Consider the following 17,225-nt stretch of genomic DNA (forward strand, 5'->3'; position numbering starts at 1 on the left):
ACAATCATATGGAAAAAGAACAGTGCAGCGAGCACAGGATTCGATACTATTTACGAATCTACACGAAGGATCACTTTTACCAATCGCTAAACGTATTTAAATCAAATTTTAAATACATTTTGTACTAACTGACAGACGTATGACAGGCTACTAAATACGTTTAGCGTTTGGTGAAATTCCACCTAACATATGGAAAAAACAAATGTCACTTTTGGAACTAACTTTGCCTTACATTTTGACAGTGACAGTTGACGATACGCAACGTTAACGAAGGTCACCAAAATACCTCGGAGTGACCCTGGATAGATCCCTCACGTACAAAACTCACTGCCAAATCACCAAGAAGAAAGTCAGCTCCCGAAACAACCTTCTGCGACGGCTTACGTCTACCAGCTGGGGCGCCTCTCCGCAAGTTCTACGAACAAGTAGCTTAGCACTCTGCTTCTCAGCTGCCGAATATGCCTGCCCCATATGGGCAAGGTCCGCGCATGCTAGAGAAGTAGATGTTGCTCTTAACGACACAGTTCGTATAGTTACGGGATGCCTCAAACCGACACCGCTCCACAAACTTTACTCTCTGGCTGGGATGGCACCCCCTAGCATACGGCGTAAAGTGGCATGTTCTGTTGAGAAAGCCAAACAAGAATGCGACTCCAGACATCCACTTTACTCACATACTGCCGCACCTTCCCGCCTTAAGAGCCGCAAAGCGTTTCTAAATAGTGAGGTGTCCTTAACGGATGAAAACCCACAAAACGCAAGGCTAAGGCTCTGGGAGGAAAAGCAGCCCCAGGATCCTTTCCTACCTCTTGAGGAAAAACTTGCTCCCGGTAACAGTCTTCCCTGGCACATCTGGAAGACTCTAAATCGGTTGCGAGCAGAGGTAGGCTGCTGCAAGGACAATCTCTGTAAGTGGGGCTATACCGTTGGTACCAACCTATGCGACTGTGGTACCGCCCCCCAGACTATGGAGCATTTACTCTCCTGTCCCCTGTGCCCTTCCACCTGCACACGGGAAGACTTACTCCAGGCCAACCAGAATGCTATCAAAGTTGCTTCTTTTTGGTCTGGACAAATATAAAAAAATCGCATTTCACTGACACGAAAGAAGAAGAAGAACGAAGGTTTGAAACTTGTGCTCGCGACTCTGATTAAGCGAAAGCGCTCGTGACATTAAAAAATCCGGGAAATGCTCCGTGAGTGAACGTTTTCGCATAATCAGGTTACCGGTACAGGTAGATACAGGAAGCCCGATTCTCTATGTAAGCACCCTTAGGCGTAAGGACTGATTTGTATTGGGATTGCAAATGGTTGTATCACGGATGGAACAATAATAATATAATGACAAGCGATACTGTATTCTGTTTAGTATGATAATAAAGTTATAGAACACTATCTCGGTCTGACTTGTTGATAAGAAATTAGAATTATTGTGGAAAATCTGTATTATTTTCCTTGTAATATTATTATGTAATTTTATTGAAATCATGTTTCTTTTGTATAAGAAAGTATTTTGTGGTTATTTAAGTAAGTATTATGTTAAAATGAAATTAATATTAATTTTAGAATATAGATATGAGTAGTTATGGATTACTTTATAATATATCTAATGTTGCATTTTAATAAGAGTGCTATTTATTTTTATTTACTACCCTACATGTATAGATTTTTCTGTATATGATATATATTTTTTGTTCATCACTATAAGCCCACAATAGAAGCATCATAAGCCTCCCTCATCCCACCACTACATAAATATGTGAGGTAAGTAAATACTTACCTTAAGAGATACATGAGGTAAGTAAATACTTACCTCATGTATCTCTTTAATAATGTTTTATTTTTATTGGCATAGTTCAAGTAATGAGCAAACTCCTGATGCAAACAGCTATAGCCCAGTCTAAAAACCTATCATAATGATCCCACCACCACACTAAAATAATACCACGAAAATCCTTAAATAATCCTATTTATTACAACTTTACAACATACATCAGCTCCCAGCTCTCACAGATTCAAAGTATCCTGTTCCCTTGAACATTGGCTCTGTTGTTCAACATGATCTTCTCTTGTCTCTTCTTCTCTTCTTTGAAGGCGTCCTTGTTGGCTCGCTTCTCGATGCGTCTCTCTTTCCTGTACTCTTTGAGGAGACGCTTGCGTTCTTTTTTCTCTTCTGGGGTCTCGTCTTTGGGCCTATGGAAATGGTACATATTTTAGTTAAGGTTGAATAACCCGAAGTGGTATTAATTGATTATGAATTTCAGATAGTGAAACACAGTGAGGTAGTATAACGTCTGTGAATAAAGAAACGAGCGGCTCATGCTATCTCACTATACATTTAAAAAGTTTTATAGATGAAACGAGATATAAAACGAGAGTAACATTGCTACTGGCGCCATCTAGTTGAATCGCTTTGAACTACGCATTTACTTCTGTATGTTATATGAAAATAAACGTCCAATCAAAAACCAACCTCAAAGACAGTACGCTCAAAGTGGACAACACCGACTCTGCGTGCGTTTGCGCATCATCGTCGCTGCTGGCGCCATCTAGCTGCATCGCGTTGAACTTGGCGAGGGACTTCATGGTGAGCTTGGTCTCCTTGCCGAGAGTGTCTTCTGGGATGCCGGTTTTAGGGTTGATCTTGATCTTGGGCTTCTGTAAGGTAAAGTTGCAATATTATCAAGTGAGTTTTTTATATATGGACATAGAAAACTGAATATTTAGTGGGTCATCATTGTCAGCCAATATTTACTTACCGCTGGACAAAGGGCTTTTCCAGAAGGTTATAGTAAAAACATCAGTTTATTAGTGTAGAGAGGACTGAAGGGCGTCCAACGCTACATTTGCCAACTACATTTGCCAAATCATGCGAGCAAAGAAATATCCTACTTTAGCATGCAGATTTCAAGGGCTAGCTAGAGTAATGTGATCATGTGAATTTATAGATTCTAAATCAAAGTCCTTTAGCATCAAAACTACACACACACACGCTAAACGCTGTTAGTTGGCCGTCAAACGCCTTATAAAAATGTGTCAAATTTTGATTTATAAATGCACCCATTAAACATGGTTTATTTTTGTGATAGTTACACAGTTAATGTGTAAAGTGATATAGGTAAGTACCTTGGGCTCCTCAATGAGTTTGGGATGGTTGTAGAGGTTGGAGTAGGTGGACAGGATGGACTCGCAGTCCCAGCGCTTCTGCTCGTCCACTCTCTGGGTGACCAGCTCGTCGGACCCGGAGGATTCTTCTGCTATCTCGGCCAGGCGCTGGATTCTGAGGAGAATGAAATACTTACTCTTTATTTTGTGCCATAACAATACAAAATATAAACTTTGTTTAATTATAGGACTTACGCAAATTCTGGAAATAAATATTCATATAGTTTATCATATAAAACAGCAGCGGCGGTGATGGCCTGCCTTACCTATAATAATCATCATCAGCCAAAAATCACTCTCCGTTTGACATAAACCACAACACTCTGTTTTCAGCTACCCTCATCCGAACACTAACTACTGTCTAAAGTCAATCAAACAGGCTAAAGAACAAACTTCGAAATTCATACCAGCAAACACTACACTCACCTGGCGATCTCCTTGGCCTTGTCGAGCTGGTAGCTCCTCCGTGACTGCTCGAACTCCTCGGCCGCCTCCAGTAGCATGCCGTCGCTGTCGGGGAGGTAACCTTCGATCTCTTCACAGTCTAGCGCCCCGAGCTCTGTGTCGTCGTATTCGGCGAACATCTGGGGGTTAAGGGGAGCGTTAGTGGTAGGTATTTATGTTGGCTAGCGGTGAATCAAAGAGTCAGAGACCCATGGTATTCTTTACAGAATCATTAATTAATTCTGCTCAGGAACTAAGCGACTTTAGTTATATTCTCCAACTATCAATTTAAGTTAGTCAGTTTATGTAGAGGGTGTTGCAAAAAGGGTATACTGAATAACTTTTGTCCTACGAGTTTTGGAAATTCGCGAAAAAAAATTTTTGTTATCCATAGAAACTTTGTTGGATACGTGACCTTTTTTTCGCGAATTTCCAAAACTCGTAGACAAAAGTGGTTTAGAATGACTAACTGAGTCATCCCCTTTCGGCTTAGTTAGCCTTTTTGCAACACCCTGTATAATTATAATTTGGAGATTAACTAATGAAAACCACTAGAAATAAGTGCAGATTTTTCAACAAAAGACATAGCTACACCTATTCAAATTGATTCATTCAAGTAGTGATCCCTCGTTACCTTCTCAAACCTATCGTCCAGTAGACTGAGTCCCTGGTTGCGTCTCATCACGCTGGAAGACATGGAGTACTGCGAGAAGCGAGACTTGGTGTCGTCCTTGTCGGTCCAGGACGGCATCTTGGGCAACCGGGAGCGGTCCTGAGGAAGTGATAAGTGATGACATGGATGAAGTGATTAAGTAGTAACAGAAATACATAATTTGTGATAATTTTGGCAATAACCCTAAAAACGGAAAGGATAAATATATAGATTAATGAACCATAATGGCGTGCAGTGCACTAAAGGAGTGGCGTATCTTTGGTTCCTAAAGGAGTAACGTATCGATACTTAATCTCGACATTAGCTGTCAGTTTCACAGTTGAGAACATCAAGATAAGTAGAGTTTGAGTATGGAATGCAGCTCTGTGATTGGCTGAATTATCGTTGAGTCGGTCCTAAGTTCATGCTTAGGTAGATTTACTCAAATGTGAAACTGAGCCTAAGACTATTTAAAAGTCCTAATCTAGTGATGTCACCAACACATTGAGAAGAAATTAAATAAGGTACAAACATAAGGAATCTTTAGAAGAAATGAAGATTGGGTGAATTGTACTTATTAAGGAAAGTAGACATAATTATAATTGAAGCTTACTTGTGAATCGCCGCTATCATCAGAGTCCATGTCAGAGCCGAAGGCCTGGTTGGAGTGGTCATCGTCAGACTCGCTGTCTGTGCCATCCTCGTCTTCTTCATCAAAGTCATCGTCGAAATCTGTAGGTGAGTATGTTAGTAATTAAACTGAGGAAGGAGAGGTGGTACCTAAATCTGGAAACACACATGCTTTTCAGGACTGATAAATAGATGTGTAGATGTTTATTACTCTTTCACAGAAACAGCTGGACCAATTTTTATGAAATTTGGGTGATACCCTGGAATATCATGTAAGCAGTTTTTATCCTAGTGTGCGGATCACTTCGACCGTTTCATGAACTATTACTATACGGTGCGAAGGAAGTGGCGGTTGCACCTGTTTGGTTCTTCAGGAAAATGAGGAAATGCCACTGACGTAGAGGTAGCTATATATTAGCCTGTTGAGTCTTCGAAATAAAACACTGGTATTATTGTTCACAATTCACTGGAGATGTTTACTGTTTCACTCTTTCTATTAAACTGACTTGCTGTGAGGTGTTGGCGTCTGCCTTTTATACTAATCTCTACCGAAGATAGAGAATTCCAGGAAGCTCTAGAAAAGACTCATAAGAAGTAGAATGTTCTAGATGGGGCTGCCATCTGTTGTCGAGTAGGTGAACTACATGGTCTATTTAGTGCACTATTGTTCTACTTCGTTATGCTATTTCCTACTAGATGGCGCTGGCCTCCTCACTTCCTGTCACTATTTATTTATTATTATTACTAAAGTAGGTAGGTGCTCGAACAACTAGTAGGTAGGTACATACTTAAACTATATCTATATCTATACACACACATAAGTAAGTATTTATCTTAGCGCTCAGAACCTTCGCGAGCGTAATCGAGTTAACTACTTGATCTAGTTATTTCTATGAACTATTTACAAATAAAACAAAACTTCTTTTAGTCGTTCCGTACACCTAGAATATAAAGGCAGATCTTCAAGAGACTAAACTGACCTCCTCCAGTAGCCAGCTCTATGAAGTTATCTTCAATCTGGTTCTCGGGATCATCAAAGTCGAAGTCATCATCAAGGGCGGCCACTACATCGGGATCTAAGTCCAACCGCAATCCTACAAAAAAAGTAAATACAATCATAATTAAAAAATTTGTAAGTATAAATTTTTGTTACTCTTTCACAAAAAACTATGCCTCTTCTTATTAAAATTTTCACATTGAAAAACCAACCACAATCCTACAAAAAAAGTAAATACAATCATAATTTAAAAATTTGTAAGTATAAATTTTTGTTACTCTTTCACAAAAAACTATGCCTCTTCTTAATAAAATTTTCACATTGAAAAACCAACAGTGAATCACAATTAAATATTCACATAAGTATGTAGGTTGCTGGATCATACAAGCAGGTATTTTGTGTCTCAATCCATTGACTGTTTCCATTTAATAAAGAGACATTGTGATATAACTGGTTCTGTTAACCAACCTTGAGGAGCACCCTTGTTGAGTAGACCGACATCCTCCTCCACTTCGGAGGCGAACACGGAGCTCGGCAGCTGCAGGGTCTCACTGATGACCTTGTCCAGGTCCTCGCTGGTGCCGGGTTCTGAAGGCTTCTCTTGGTTACGTCTGTGTGTCGGTTTCTGGAGGAAATTTGACTTTGTTGAAATGATTGATAAAGGATTTATAGTATTTTTGGATGAAAAGGTTTATATAATAAAAGGTTACATGTGTTTCAGACAAAATAGACAGTGAAAACATCAAAGTTAAAAGGCCATCAAACAAAAAAACTAACCATCTTTTGGATAGTGTTAGTACTATTCATTCAACTTACAGGTGTGTACAAAAGTGTGACTTCTCTTGAATCTTTGAGATGTTGCAGATAGTTGTAGTCATCATCGAAGTAGATCCCATACTTCTGCTGCTCTTCTCTCCTCTGCTCTGGGGTCAGATCCTGAAAACAGTAAAAAACATGATAAAATAATGTAAGGCCTCATGTATGGAATATTATAATGCTACATAGGCTTTTCAATAAGAAATTATATAGAAACTTTGGTAAAGATTATGTTTCAAATAGTTCCGATAACAAACAATAACCTAAGCAATATTAAAAGTAGCATAACTTTTGAGTGGCTAAGCCAATGTTAATAAAAAGATCACTTGGGGCAATATTACCTATGGCCAAAAAATAATAATGGATCAATTGTTTGCGCATTGTTTGGGATTTTAACTACCACAGACAGATACTTACAAAGACACGTTAAACTTATAACACCCACCTTTTCTATCGGGGGTTAACAAGAAGAATGAAGAGATACATATCTGATGAGAAAGTTAAACAATCTCATGCTCTACTTACAGGTTGTTTGTCTTTGCTGGGAGGAACAACTGCGTTGACCGGCACCAGGACGCGCTGCGGGGCGCTCTCATCCGCTATCAGGGGATCCCTCTGGGATCTGTGCACGAGGTTGAAGGTAACAGACTTCTTTTTATCAATAAATTTCTTCTTCGTTTTAGGCTGAAATTTCAAAACGAGGTTAGGACTGTAGCTATGTATTCTTAGAGATCGGATTTATAGTGTAGGAGTGTTAAATTGAAGGTTTACCATTTTGGAATCGTAATTGTTCACAAAATTCCCTAGAAAATTAAAGAATCACAACAAAATTTCGCTAAAACATGTGTTGTTTTGGAAATGCAAACGTCAAAAGGACTCACAGATTAAAAACAAACAAAGAAGTCAACGAAGATAGATATTCACTGGCGAAGTAAATAGGACAGTGATCCATACCACTTTTTTGAATGGTGGCAACATAACACAAATGTCAACGTCAAAAATTGTTTTTGCCCTGTTATGTCAAAATATATAAACAAATCTATAACCTCAAAAATGATTTTAGAGAGAAATTTTAAGATTTTTCGATCTAATTACAAGGCAGTTTTAACAAGATGGTCTTGTGTAAATTGCGTACGATACAAAAGTTCAGTAGAACCAAAGACGAAGGCATATTCTCATACAATTTTAACACCTAGAACTGATTTTCCGACGAGATCTAACAATTCTCAAAAAGAGGATGTTGTAAAGGTAAATAACAACACGAATTACAATTCAAATAACTTTCAGTGCTCTCTAGTTTTAGTAACAACTTTAACTATGTATTAAAAGTCTATTAACATATAAAAATATATAATTTTAAACTCTTTCAGAAAGCAAAGTTTGCAGATCTATATCAGTGGCAACGGGCAAATTTAACTGGCCCAGAGTTTGTATTACACGATGGGCCTCCCTACGCCAATGGAGATCTGCATATGGGACATGCTGTTAATAAAGTAAGCCTTCCAAAAGTGAACAAACATTAATATTGCTATCAGTTATCATTACTAGTAATAAATCATTACAACCTGTTTATTTACAGATAATTAAGGACATAAACAATCGTAGCCAGGTGCTGCAAGGCAATAAAGTCCACTATGTTCCCGGTTGGGACTGCCACGGACTACCCATTGAGCTGAAAGCCTTACAGAAAGCTAAAAAGACACTGAACAAAACACAACTACAAAATCCAGTGGTCATCAGAGATATAGCAAGAAAATTTGCCCTCGAAACTGTGGAGAAACAAAAGGCTAGTTTTAAAAGCTGGGGTGTTATGGCTGATTGGGAAAATGAATGCTATCTGACACTCAATAAGAGCTATGTTCAGAATCAACTGAGGAAGTTTTACGAGTTGTACAAAATGGGCTTGATTTATAGAGCATTGAAACCTGTGTATTGGTCACCTTCCTCAAGGTAAATTTATACCTATACATAGTTTTGTTAGAGAGGATATGGCCTCAGCCTTAATTTTACAGTCCTGTGTTTAAATTCCCTCTTGATTTTACCTCAGCAAGAAGACTACCAAAATATTATAGCTGGTACTGTACCTAACTATAAAAAGAAAAATGCATACTGAGCAGAGGTTGTGCCATGAGCTTTGATAGGTATAAAGTAGTAGAAACCCAGGTTAGGACTCCCAATTACATTTACGTCTTATAATTTACAAAAATAATGTGTTTTTTTTTCAGAACAGCTCTAGCTGAGGCAGAATTGGAATATGATCCACAGTTCAAGAGTAAAGAAGTGTATGTGACATTCCCAATAGAGAGTGTGCCTGATGCCATACAGAAGCTAGCTCCAGGGTAAGTTTGTAGCTTGAAAAATATATGTAATTTATTTGTCTTGCAACACATAAATTAGAGAAGAGATGAAGTTTTACTAAATAATTAATATCAATATCAAAAATAGATTTATTTATTTTTCTACAGCAAGAAACTCCAAGCTATAATCTGGACGACCACCCCTTGGTCGCTCGTGGGCAACAGAGCCATCTGCTACAACAGCACCCTGTACTACAGCCTGGTTGCCCTCAGTGGGAAGAGTGAGGACACCCTGTATGTCGTCAGCTCAGGCAGTGTGGAGCAACTAGGGGCGACCCTTGGGGTTGACGTGAGACGAGTGGCTGAGTTTTCTGGTAAGGGAATTGTAAAACTTACTATGTATTTTTCATATTATAAAGTAGGTCTTTCCTGCCAGATTTGCTTGGTTTGGGATAAAAAATGGACTACGGCATCCACAAGTACTAATGGGAATTGCGATGTATTGTTGGTAAAATTATTCAATGCAGTCAAAGCGCAAGACCAAGTCTTTAGTCTAGACACATGTAGCGATATTTTTTAGTATGTATGTTACACTGTCACGCGAGAACCTCGATAATACACGAATCTATCACGGACTTTACAGTAATACAATTACAATACTACTACTACTACTAGCCTTATGATAAGTGATTGTTCATCATCTGCTGCTATAACCTAACTCATCACCCATCTCTCTCCCTCAGGAGCGGACCTGCAATCCACAACCTACCGCAACAAGCTGCTATCCCGTTCCTTCCCCCTACTGCCCTCCCCCCACGTGACGGAGGGTAAGGGCACGGGGCTGGTGCACACGGCGCCCGCGCACGGACCTGAAGACTTCCTCGTGGCGAGGGAGCATGGCGTCGACGTGGTGAGTGTCTTTATATCAAGATGGCCGCCATTTTTAAAACGCCATGATACTAAAATGGCGGCTATCTTTCATTTATGGACGCATGTTAAGAGAGTATTTTAATCGTGTCTGCTGGCTACGCTATAGATGACGAGCGATAGAGTGATGTATATCACTCATCCGTTCTTGCAACATATAAGACGGCGGCCATTTTGTCAAAATACAAAATTCTAGTATAAATGACTTCGGTCACAACATTGAGTAAGACTGAAAGCCTAAAGCATCAAGCTGCTATCCCGTTCCTTCCCCCTACTGCCCTCGTCCCACGTGACGGAGGGCAAGGGCACGGGGCTGGTGCACGCGGCGCCCGCGCACGGACCTGAGGACTTCCTCGTGGCGAGGGAGCATGGGGTCGACGTGGTGAGTGTGTTTGCAACAAGATGGCCGCCATTTTGAAAACGCCATGATACTAAAATGGCGGCCATCTTGCATTTATGAACGCATCATAAGAAAGAGGATTTAGAGTGTGTCCGCTGGCTACGCTATAGATGGCGAGGGATAGAGTGAAATATCATTCGTCCGTTCTTGCAACATACAAGATGGCGGCCATTTTTGTCGAAACACAAATTACTTGTGTAAATGGCTACGTTCACAACATTGAGTAACACTATCCTAAAGCAACAAGCTCCTCTCTCGTACTTTCCCTCTACTGCCCTCAACCCACGTGACGGAGGGTAAGGGCACGGGGCTGGTGCACGCGGCGCCCGCGCACGGACCTGAAGACTTCCTCGTGGCGAGGGAGCATGGCGTCGACGTGGTGAGTGAGCGATGTTAATGCAACATGGCTGACGGCTACGGCATTTTGAAAACGCCATGATACTAATATGGCTGCCATAAGCCTGCCCGCTCGCTACACTGTAGACGAAAGACGACAGAGTGAAATGTCAATCGACCGTTCAATACTAAATGCAAGATGGCGGCTAATTTGTCGAAATAAAAAATTCTAGCGTAATAATGCTTTGGTCACAACATGGAGTAAGACTGGAAGCCCAAAGAAACTAGCTCGTCTCTTAGCTGGTAGCTGGCAACTATGTTTATATCTTTAAACATATTAATTATCTATTCTCTACAGGAATGCAACGTCGACGAAGCTGGCAAATACAACGGCCTCGACGAATCACTGAACGGACTGTACGTCCTAACCGAAGGCCAAGACGCTGTGATTGGTCGAATGGGCGATGACGTCATACACCAGGGAACCTACGTGCATTCCTACCCTCTTGATTGGCGGACGAAGAAACCCGTGCTGCTTAGGGCGAGCTGTCAGTGGTTCATTGATACCGCTGCGTTGAAGGATAAAGCCATGGTGAGTACTGTTGCAAAAAGGGTGTACTGCCGAAAAGGATTGGCTCAGGGGGTCATTCTGAACAACTAGAAACTTTGTCGGTCACGTGACTTGTTACTATACAGAACGTTTTTTTGGGTGCGAATTTCAAAAAACTCGTAGAACAAAAGTTGTTCAGAATTACATAAAACAACATCTCATTCCATTTCATGCCTACTGGCGGTCCACGTCACAGGCCTAGCCTAGTGTGGTAGCCCCTGGAATAACACCAACTTTAAATTGCCACCAAATGTTAGTATTGCATCCTTTAATTTTGTACCTATACAATATTGATGTCGATTCTGAAGGCAGACATTCTAATTTTAGAGCTGTCAAAACCTTAATTTCTTTAAATTTAATTAAAATTCGACTGTAAGAGCGTTCCCATAAATGTATTTTTTTGTTAGCAAAATGTATTGACTGCGTTACGTGCATTACGTTAAATGTTTTTTGGTTTTTTTCTACAGAAAGCTCTGGACGCCATCAGTCTCCACCCCCCCTCCACGGCGCCCCAGCACCGCGCCGGCCTCACCGCGTTGGTGCAGCGGCGCCCCTACTGGTGCATCTCGCGGCAGCGGGCGTGGGGCGCCCCCCTGCCTGTGTTGTATAGCGGGGGGGAGCCGCTGATGGACCAGTGAGTTGGTTTGATATATCGTGTAGGATTGGTTAAGGAAAAACTCTTTGAATCTGCAAGCTGAAGTGGCGGGTGGTCGGTTATATCTGCCCAACAATGAATAAATAATTAATAACAGACAGTGGAGACTAGTATATAGACAACTAGCTGTTCCCGCGCGATTCGCTTCGCCATAAAAAGTTTCCCGTGGGAATTCCGGGATAAAAAGTAGCCTATGTTCTTTCCCAGGGTCTAGCTAGACCATATGTATACCAAATTTCATTCAAATCCGTTCAGTAGTTTTGGCGTGAAAGAGTAACAGACAGACAGACAGACAGACAGACAGACAGACAGACAGACAGACAGACAGACAGACAGACAGACAGACAGACAGACAGACAGACACAGTTACTTTCGCATTTATAATATTAGTTAGGATAATCGATCACTGATAAACATAGGCCTAGGGACTAGGCTAAGAAGAGCTATAATTAAACCACAAAACTTGGTCCTAGTCATCCTCATTCAACCACTAACTATCAGTTAGGCATAGAACGCCATAAGTCGAAATGGATGAAGTTTCACTCTACAATTTCCTGTCTGTTGTCTCCACTATTGTAGTAATTTGTTTGCCCCAAGTTTTCTCAGTTCTTCGCCAAATTAATCATGGACAGACCTGCCATTTCAGTCAGCTTATCACAGTAACCCTAACCTTACATCTCCAGAACCAAATCCCGAACATACCTCTTAACAAAGCGAAGCATAATACACTCGAAACTTTCACGAGCAATGAAAACGTTATGGAACGCAATGGCAGGTGGAACTTTTTCATAGCAAATAACAATGTAAACTTATTCCAGACCTATAATAGAGCACATCTGCGCCCTCATAGAGGCTCAGGGCGCGGACGCGTGGTGGACCAGCCCAGTTGAAGACTTGCTGCCCGCTGACTATGTCAAAGAGCATAATATTGATGTCAGCACTGTTACTAAGGGGCAGGTAAATATTATGACTTATAATATTTTTGCGTAATCCTAGATTTTGACCATTTTATTGTTGCTGTTTTATACCCCGATGGTACAGAGGGCCTTTACAAGAGTGCGTCACGCCTTCCTGTAGGCCTAGCATGGGGCTCAAGACGCGCACTCCAAGCGACATGACAAAAGTTTTCTGTCGTCACATCGCGGGGCTTCGAGAGCGACGGAAAACTTTTGTCACCTCTTGACTTCTGTCCAACTCAGCGCTTGCACGCAAAGCTTGTTTGGCACGGAGTTTTAAAGAAGCACATGATAGTTTTCGTACGTTTCGCGTGTGTTTATTTTAAGGAACATTGTAATTTTGTGGTAGGACCGTGATTAACCATGAGTTTGATTCAATTCAACACAAACAGCGCTACGAAATAAATAAACATGAATACCGCCATCTATCGGCAAAACCTCACACTACTTCGAATTCCAGGACATAATGGACATCTGGCTGGACTCGGGTCTGTCCTGGAGCACACTGCCTCGTGCAGCCCAGCTGTACGCAGAGGGAGTGGACCAGCTGACCGGCTGGTTCCAGGCGTCTCTGCTCACTGCACTGCCGCTCACTGGCAAAGCGCCGTACGAGTAAGTTCCGGCGTTTGAATGTAGATGGCGTTGTAGTGATGTTTTTTTAAGTTTGCTTTTTTTTCTTCGTTTGAAGGCGTAATTTGTGAAATATTGCTGAAAGTCCTTTCCCGAGGAGCACAAGAGTTGCGAAATATTATTCTCGGCTTTTCTTATCCAAATACAACTGGCTACGTGTGTTAGGTATTTTAGTGAGCTTGAGGGTGTCCCACGCTACGTTTCCTATATTAACCACAATCGTACAAACCACAGCAGTCAGATATAAAGTAAAATTTATCGATGTATGTATTTTTACAAACCTTTGACCACTGAAAAACTTATTTAGGAAATCAAACAAAATAGTATTAAAAACCTCGATGTTTTCAGGTCAATATTCGTCCACGGCTTCGTAGTGGACGAGAACAAGCGTAAAATGTCCAAGTCCATCGGCAACGTGGTGGACCCCGCCACCATCATACACGGCGGGAAGAACAAAAATACGGATCCCGCTTACGGGGTTGATACTCTTAGGTGAGTGGTTAGAAAATGGGTGTTATATAATAAGTTTGGGAGGTGTGTCTCTGCACAACATCGGCAATTGCTGAGTTGGTGATCTTTTTGAATTCGCTAACTATTAAGCTATAAGTAACACATTTAAGTCTTATAAATGCTGCTTTCTGCATTTTTGTTACATTAAACACAGACATAGGTAGGTTTACTAATCGTTAAAGGTCACCAACTCAGCATGAGTCACAGAATCCTGCCTTTACTTAACCACACTTAGCTAATCAAACTAATCCCAAATCTTTACACAGGTGGTGGGTGGCGAGTCACGCGACGCAGCACTCCCAAATAGTTATAAGCAAAAAGTTACTGGATGACTGTCAGGCAGAAGTTATCCGCATCAGAAACATTCTCAAGTACCTCCTCGGAGTGATATCCGACTTAGAACCTGACCTTTTTGAAGAAAAACCTCTTTTAAACTACTTCGACCAATACATGGTTAAAGAGAGCTACGATTTCTTAGCCAATATCAACGATAACTATAACAATTATAGGTACAATCAAGTTACAAAATCAATTTTGTACTTCATAAGTAATAAGGTTTCAGGCCTGTATTGTCATTGTATTAAAGATAGACTTTATTGTTCACCAAAGGAGTCGAACGAAAGGATCTCAGCCCAGTTGACTGTTCACACAATTTTGACCGTTCTGGCTAAAAGTTTAGGGCCTATTTTGCCACATTTGGTAGAAGAAGCATGGCAATACCATCCTTTGGGGCAGGATCCGTTCTTCTTTGCGCAAAATCTACCGGTTTTGGCGTACCAAAACGTTGATTCAAAATTAATGGATAAGGTTTTGGATATCAAAAGGGATCTCTGTGTTGAAGCTAAGAACGAAACTTTACGGAAACTTGTAGCGTTGGTCAAGGTGAATTCGACCTTATATGCAGAGTTGTCCAGATTGAATAGAACAGACGGTATAAATGACAGTGTTTTGTGTGAAATTCTAGAAGTTTCCTCTGTACATTTGGAGCAAGTTGATAATTTAGACAAAGAGTTTGAAGTAGAAATTAGCGTAAGTCAAAAGAGTCAATGCTTGCGATGCAGAAAGTATAATGCTTTGGACTGTAGTGATAAGTGCTTGCGATGTGAAAATGTACTTATTAATGTTATTTAAGTAGACTGAATGAGTCCTTATTGTAAATTAGATAAAATAGTAAGTAGGTATATTATTATGATTATCGTTCGTTGAATAAATGTTATTTATCAGTAAAATATTTCAATTTCATTTTACTTACTTAACTTTACTTTAATTACTTACTTGTCTCTTTGTGGAAATCGAACTCTACATAATATAGATATGTACAGACAAAACCTCACTGGGCACATAAGACCTGGGTAATACCTAGATGCCTACCGTGGTGCAGCAATCACAAAACTAGAAATATAGGCCCGAAGCCTAGTTATTTATTTAAACGGATAGCACAAGGTATTTCCTAAAAAATCGGGCAACAGAAATAAATAGAAAACAAACGAATTTAGCTCATGTGTGTTGTATTTAGAGTGGATTTTGCACTCGCAGCGTTTAACTCGAGAAATGTGGGACTCGCTACGTTGCATTCTCGATTACTTCTATTCTGTTGGTTCGAGAGATGTTATTTAGTATACATTAGATGCGTTACTTTTCCTTGAATTCTAGATTGATCACTTTCGGAATAAGTCATTGTGTGAGGAGGGCCTTTCCTCCTGTAGGCAGTCGGAAAATATAGGTACATAGCTGGTAGTGGTTTGATAAGGAAAGCCGAAGACTCAGTAATTATGAGACTTAAAGAGGGTGAAGATATTTCCAACATAAAATAATCATCATTAGCCGTTCACGGTTGAACTGATCATATATTATATCTTTCTTTACCGACCTGCACTTTGTATGGGCAGAGTATACATATCTCTCATGCGTACTAAATCTATGTCCCCCCATTTGGGATTCACACATCAATAGAGTTGGGAGTCGTGGTGCAGTCCTATTCACCCACATCTAGGTGTATTTACGTAGTACCTGCACCTGTATCGACGGCGATGCCGTATTAACTGGAAATTCGGGACGAATCAGGCTACTGGACTGTGGGTTGATTACGTAGTGGATACGCAAGGTGGGAGTGAGTTTGATTTTCTAATTAGGTATCCGTTCTTTCTATACTTACTATCAAATCAAACCCTTGCCTAGTTACTTACATATGTAGGTAGGTACTCATCCCTGATCCCTCCATTTTCATTCATCAATTTGTTAGAAGGGTGATTTTGCCATAAGATTGCACGAGTAGCAGGCACGGATTAGGTACCTAACTATTCTGATGACGAGTTTCGTAAGGAATATTGTTTTGAAATCAAGCTAGCATGGATTACCTACTACACATAGTTACCTACCATAGTTACAGTACCCTCTAACACGCCTTCCAAAGGTATTTGCAATGATCAAGGAATGGTTCCGCGACAGATTTATAGGTTTTTGCTAAAGTAGTATAGTAAGCCGGAATGGGATGACTCAGAGGGTCATTCTCAGCAACTTTTATTCTAAGACTTTTGTAAACTCATGAAATACCCTTTTTGAACACCCTGTATTACGTAATCGCGCTGCAAATGACAGGAGAGGCTCGTCCTATTGTGCCGTCCCTCGGCAAATACGGCCGAGCAGCACCGATGCCGAAACAAATACGAAATGTACCTGTCTCTGCCGAGGTAGCTTCCTACCTACATTTCGTGCAACGAATTCTGTAACGAGTCATCGAATATTTTTTATTAATCAACTAGAATTTCAAGCAAGCTCCGCTTCGCCAAAAAAAGTTTACCCGTGGGAATTCCGCGATAAAAAGTAGCCTATGTGTTAATCTAGGGTGTCGCTAACTCCATACCAAAGGAGAACGGCAGTGGGCGTACCGCCTTTTTTTTGGAGCGTTTCAGAACCATGTTTTCACCATTTATTAATACAGTGTAGATAAGGTATTTTCAGTAATTACAATATTTTTAAAAGTCGGGGGAAAAGAAAAAATGATAAATGAAGAATATTTAAATCTAAGGATAATGGAACGTAAAAACAAACATATAGAGAACGGAACGTAACAACAGTGGTGCCAGACCTCGGAATATTACCAGCAAATCCGAGCAAAAAAGTAATCGAATAGAAATATCGATACATTCTTAAATACAAAAGATATTTTATTTATCAATAAATTACATGTTCTGGTACTA

General features: G+C 40.5%; 2 protein-coding genes across 2 annotated transcripts; one reads left to right on the plus strand and one right to left on the minus strand.

The window, feature by feature from the left end:
- Window positions 1-1,953: 1,953 nt before the first annotated feature.
- LOC105393868 (protein LTV1 homolog) lies at window positions 1,954-7,610 on the minus strand. Its single transcript, XM_048628212.1, has 11 exons — window positions 7,476-7,610; window positions 7,230-7,388; window positions 6,705-6,824; window positions 6,357-6,513; window positions 5,872-5,985; window positions 4,875-4,993; window positions 4,244-4,381; window positions 3,592-3,749; window positions 3,127-3,280; window positions 2,474-2,658; window positions 1,954-2,193 (listed from the first exon to the last, which is right to left on the minus strand). Exons 1-11 carry the CDS (start codon window positions 7,476-7,478, stop codon window positions 2,016-2,018), a joined length of 1,485 nt encoding a protein of 494 aa, XP_048484169.1. The 5' UTR covers window positions 7,479-7,610; the 3' UTR covers window positions 1,954-2,015.
- A 114-nt stretch (window positions 7,611-7,724) lies between these two features.
- On the plus strand, window positions 7,725-15,248 carry LOC105393869 (isoleucine--tRNA ligase, mitochondrial). Its single transcript, XM_048628225.1, has 12 exons — window positions 7,725-7,952; window positions 8,075-8,197; window positions 8,284-8,654; window positions 8,930-9,043; window positions 9,170-9,375; window positions 9,745-9,911; window positions 11,023-11,256; window positions 11,742-11,908; window positions 12,748-12,886; window positions 13,346-13,497; window positions 13,864-14,007; window positions 14,292-15,248. Exons 1-12 carry the CDS (start codon window positions 7,758-7,760, stop codon window positions 15,154-15,156), a joined length of 2,877 nt encoding a protein of 958 aa, XP_048484182.1. The 5' UTR covers window positions 7,725-7,757; the 3' UTR covers window positions 15,157-15,248.
- The last annotated feature ends 1,977 nt before the right edge of the window (window positions 15,249-17,225 follow it).

This window comes from Plutella xylostella, chromosome 20, assembly GCF_932276165.1.
Source record: "Plutella xylostella chromosome 20, ilPluXylo3.1, whole genome shotgun sequence".
NCBI classification, from domain to species: domain Eukaryota; kingdom Metazoa; phylum Arthropoda; class Insecta; order Lepidoptera; family Plutellidae; genus Plutella; species Plutella xylostella.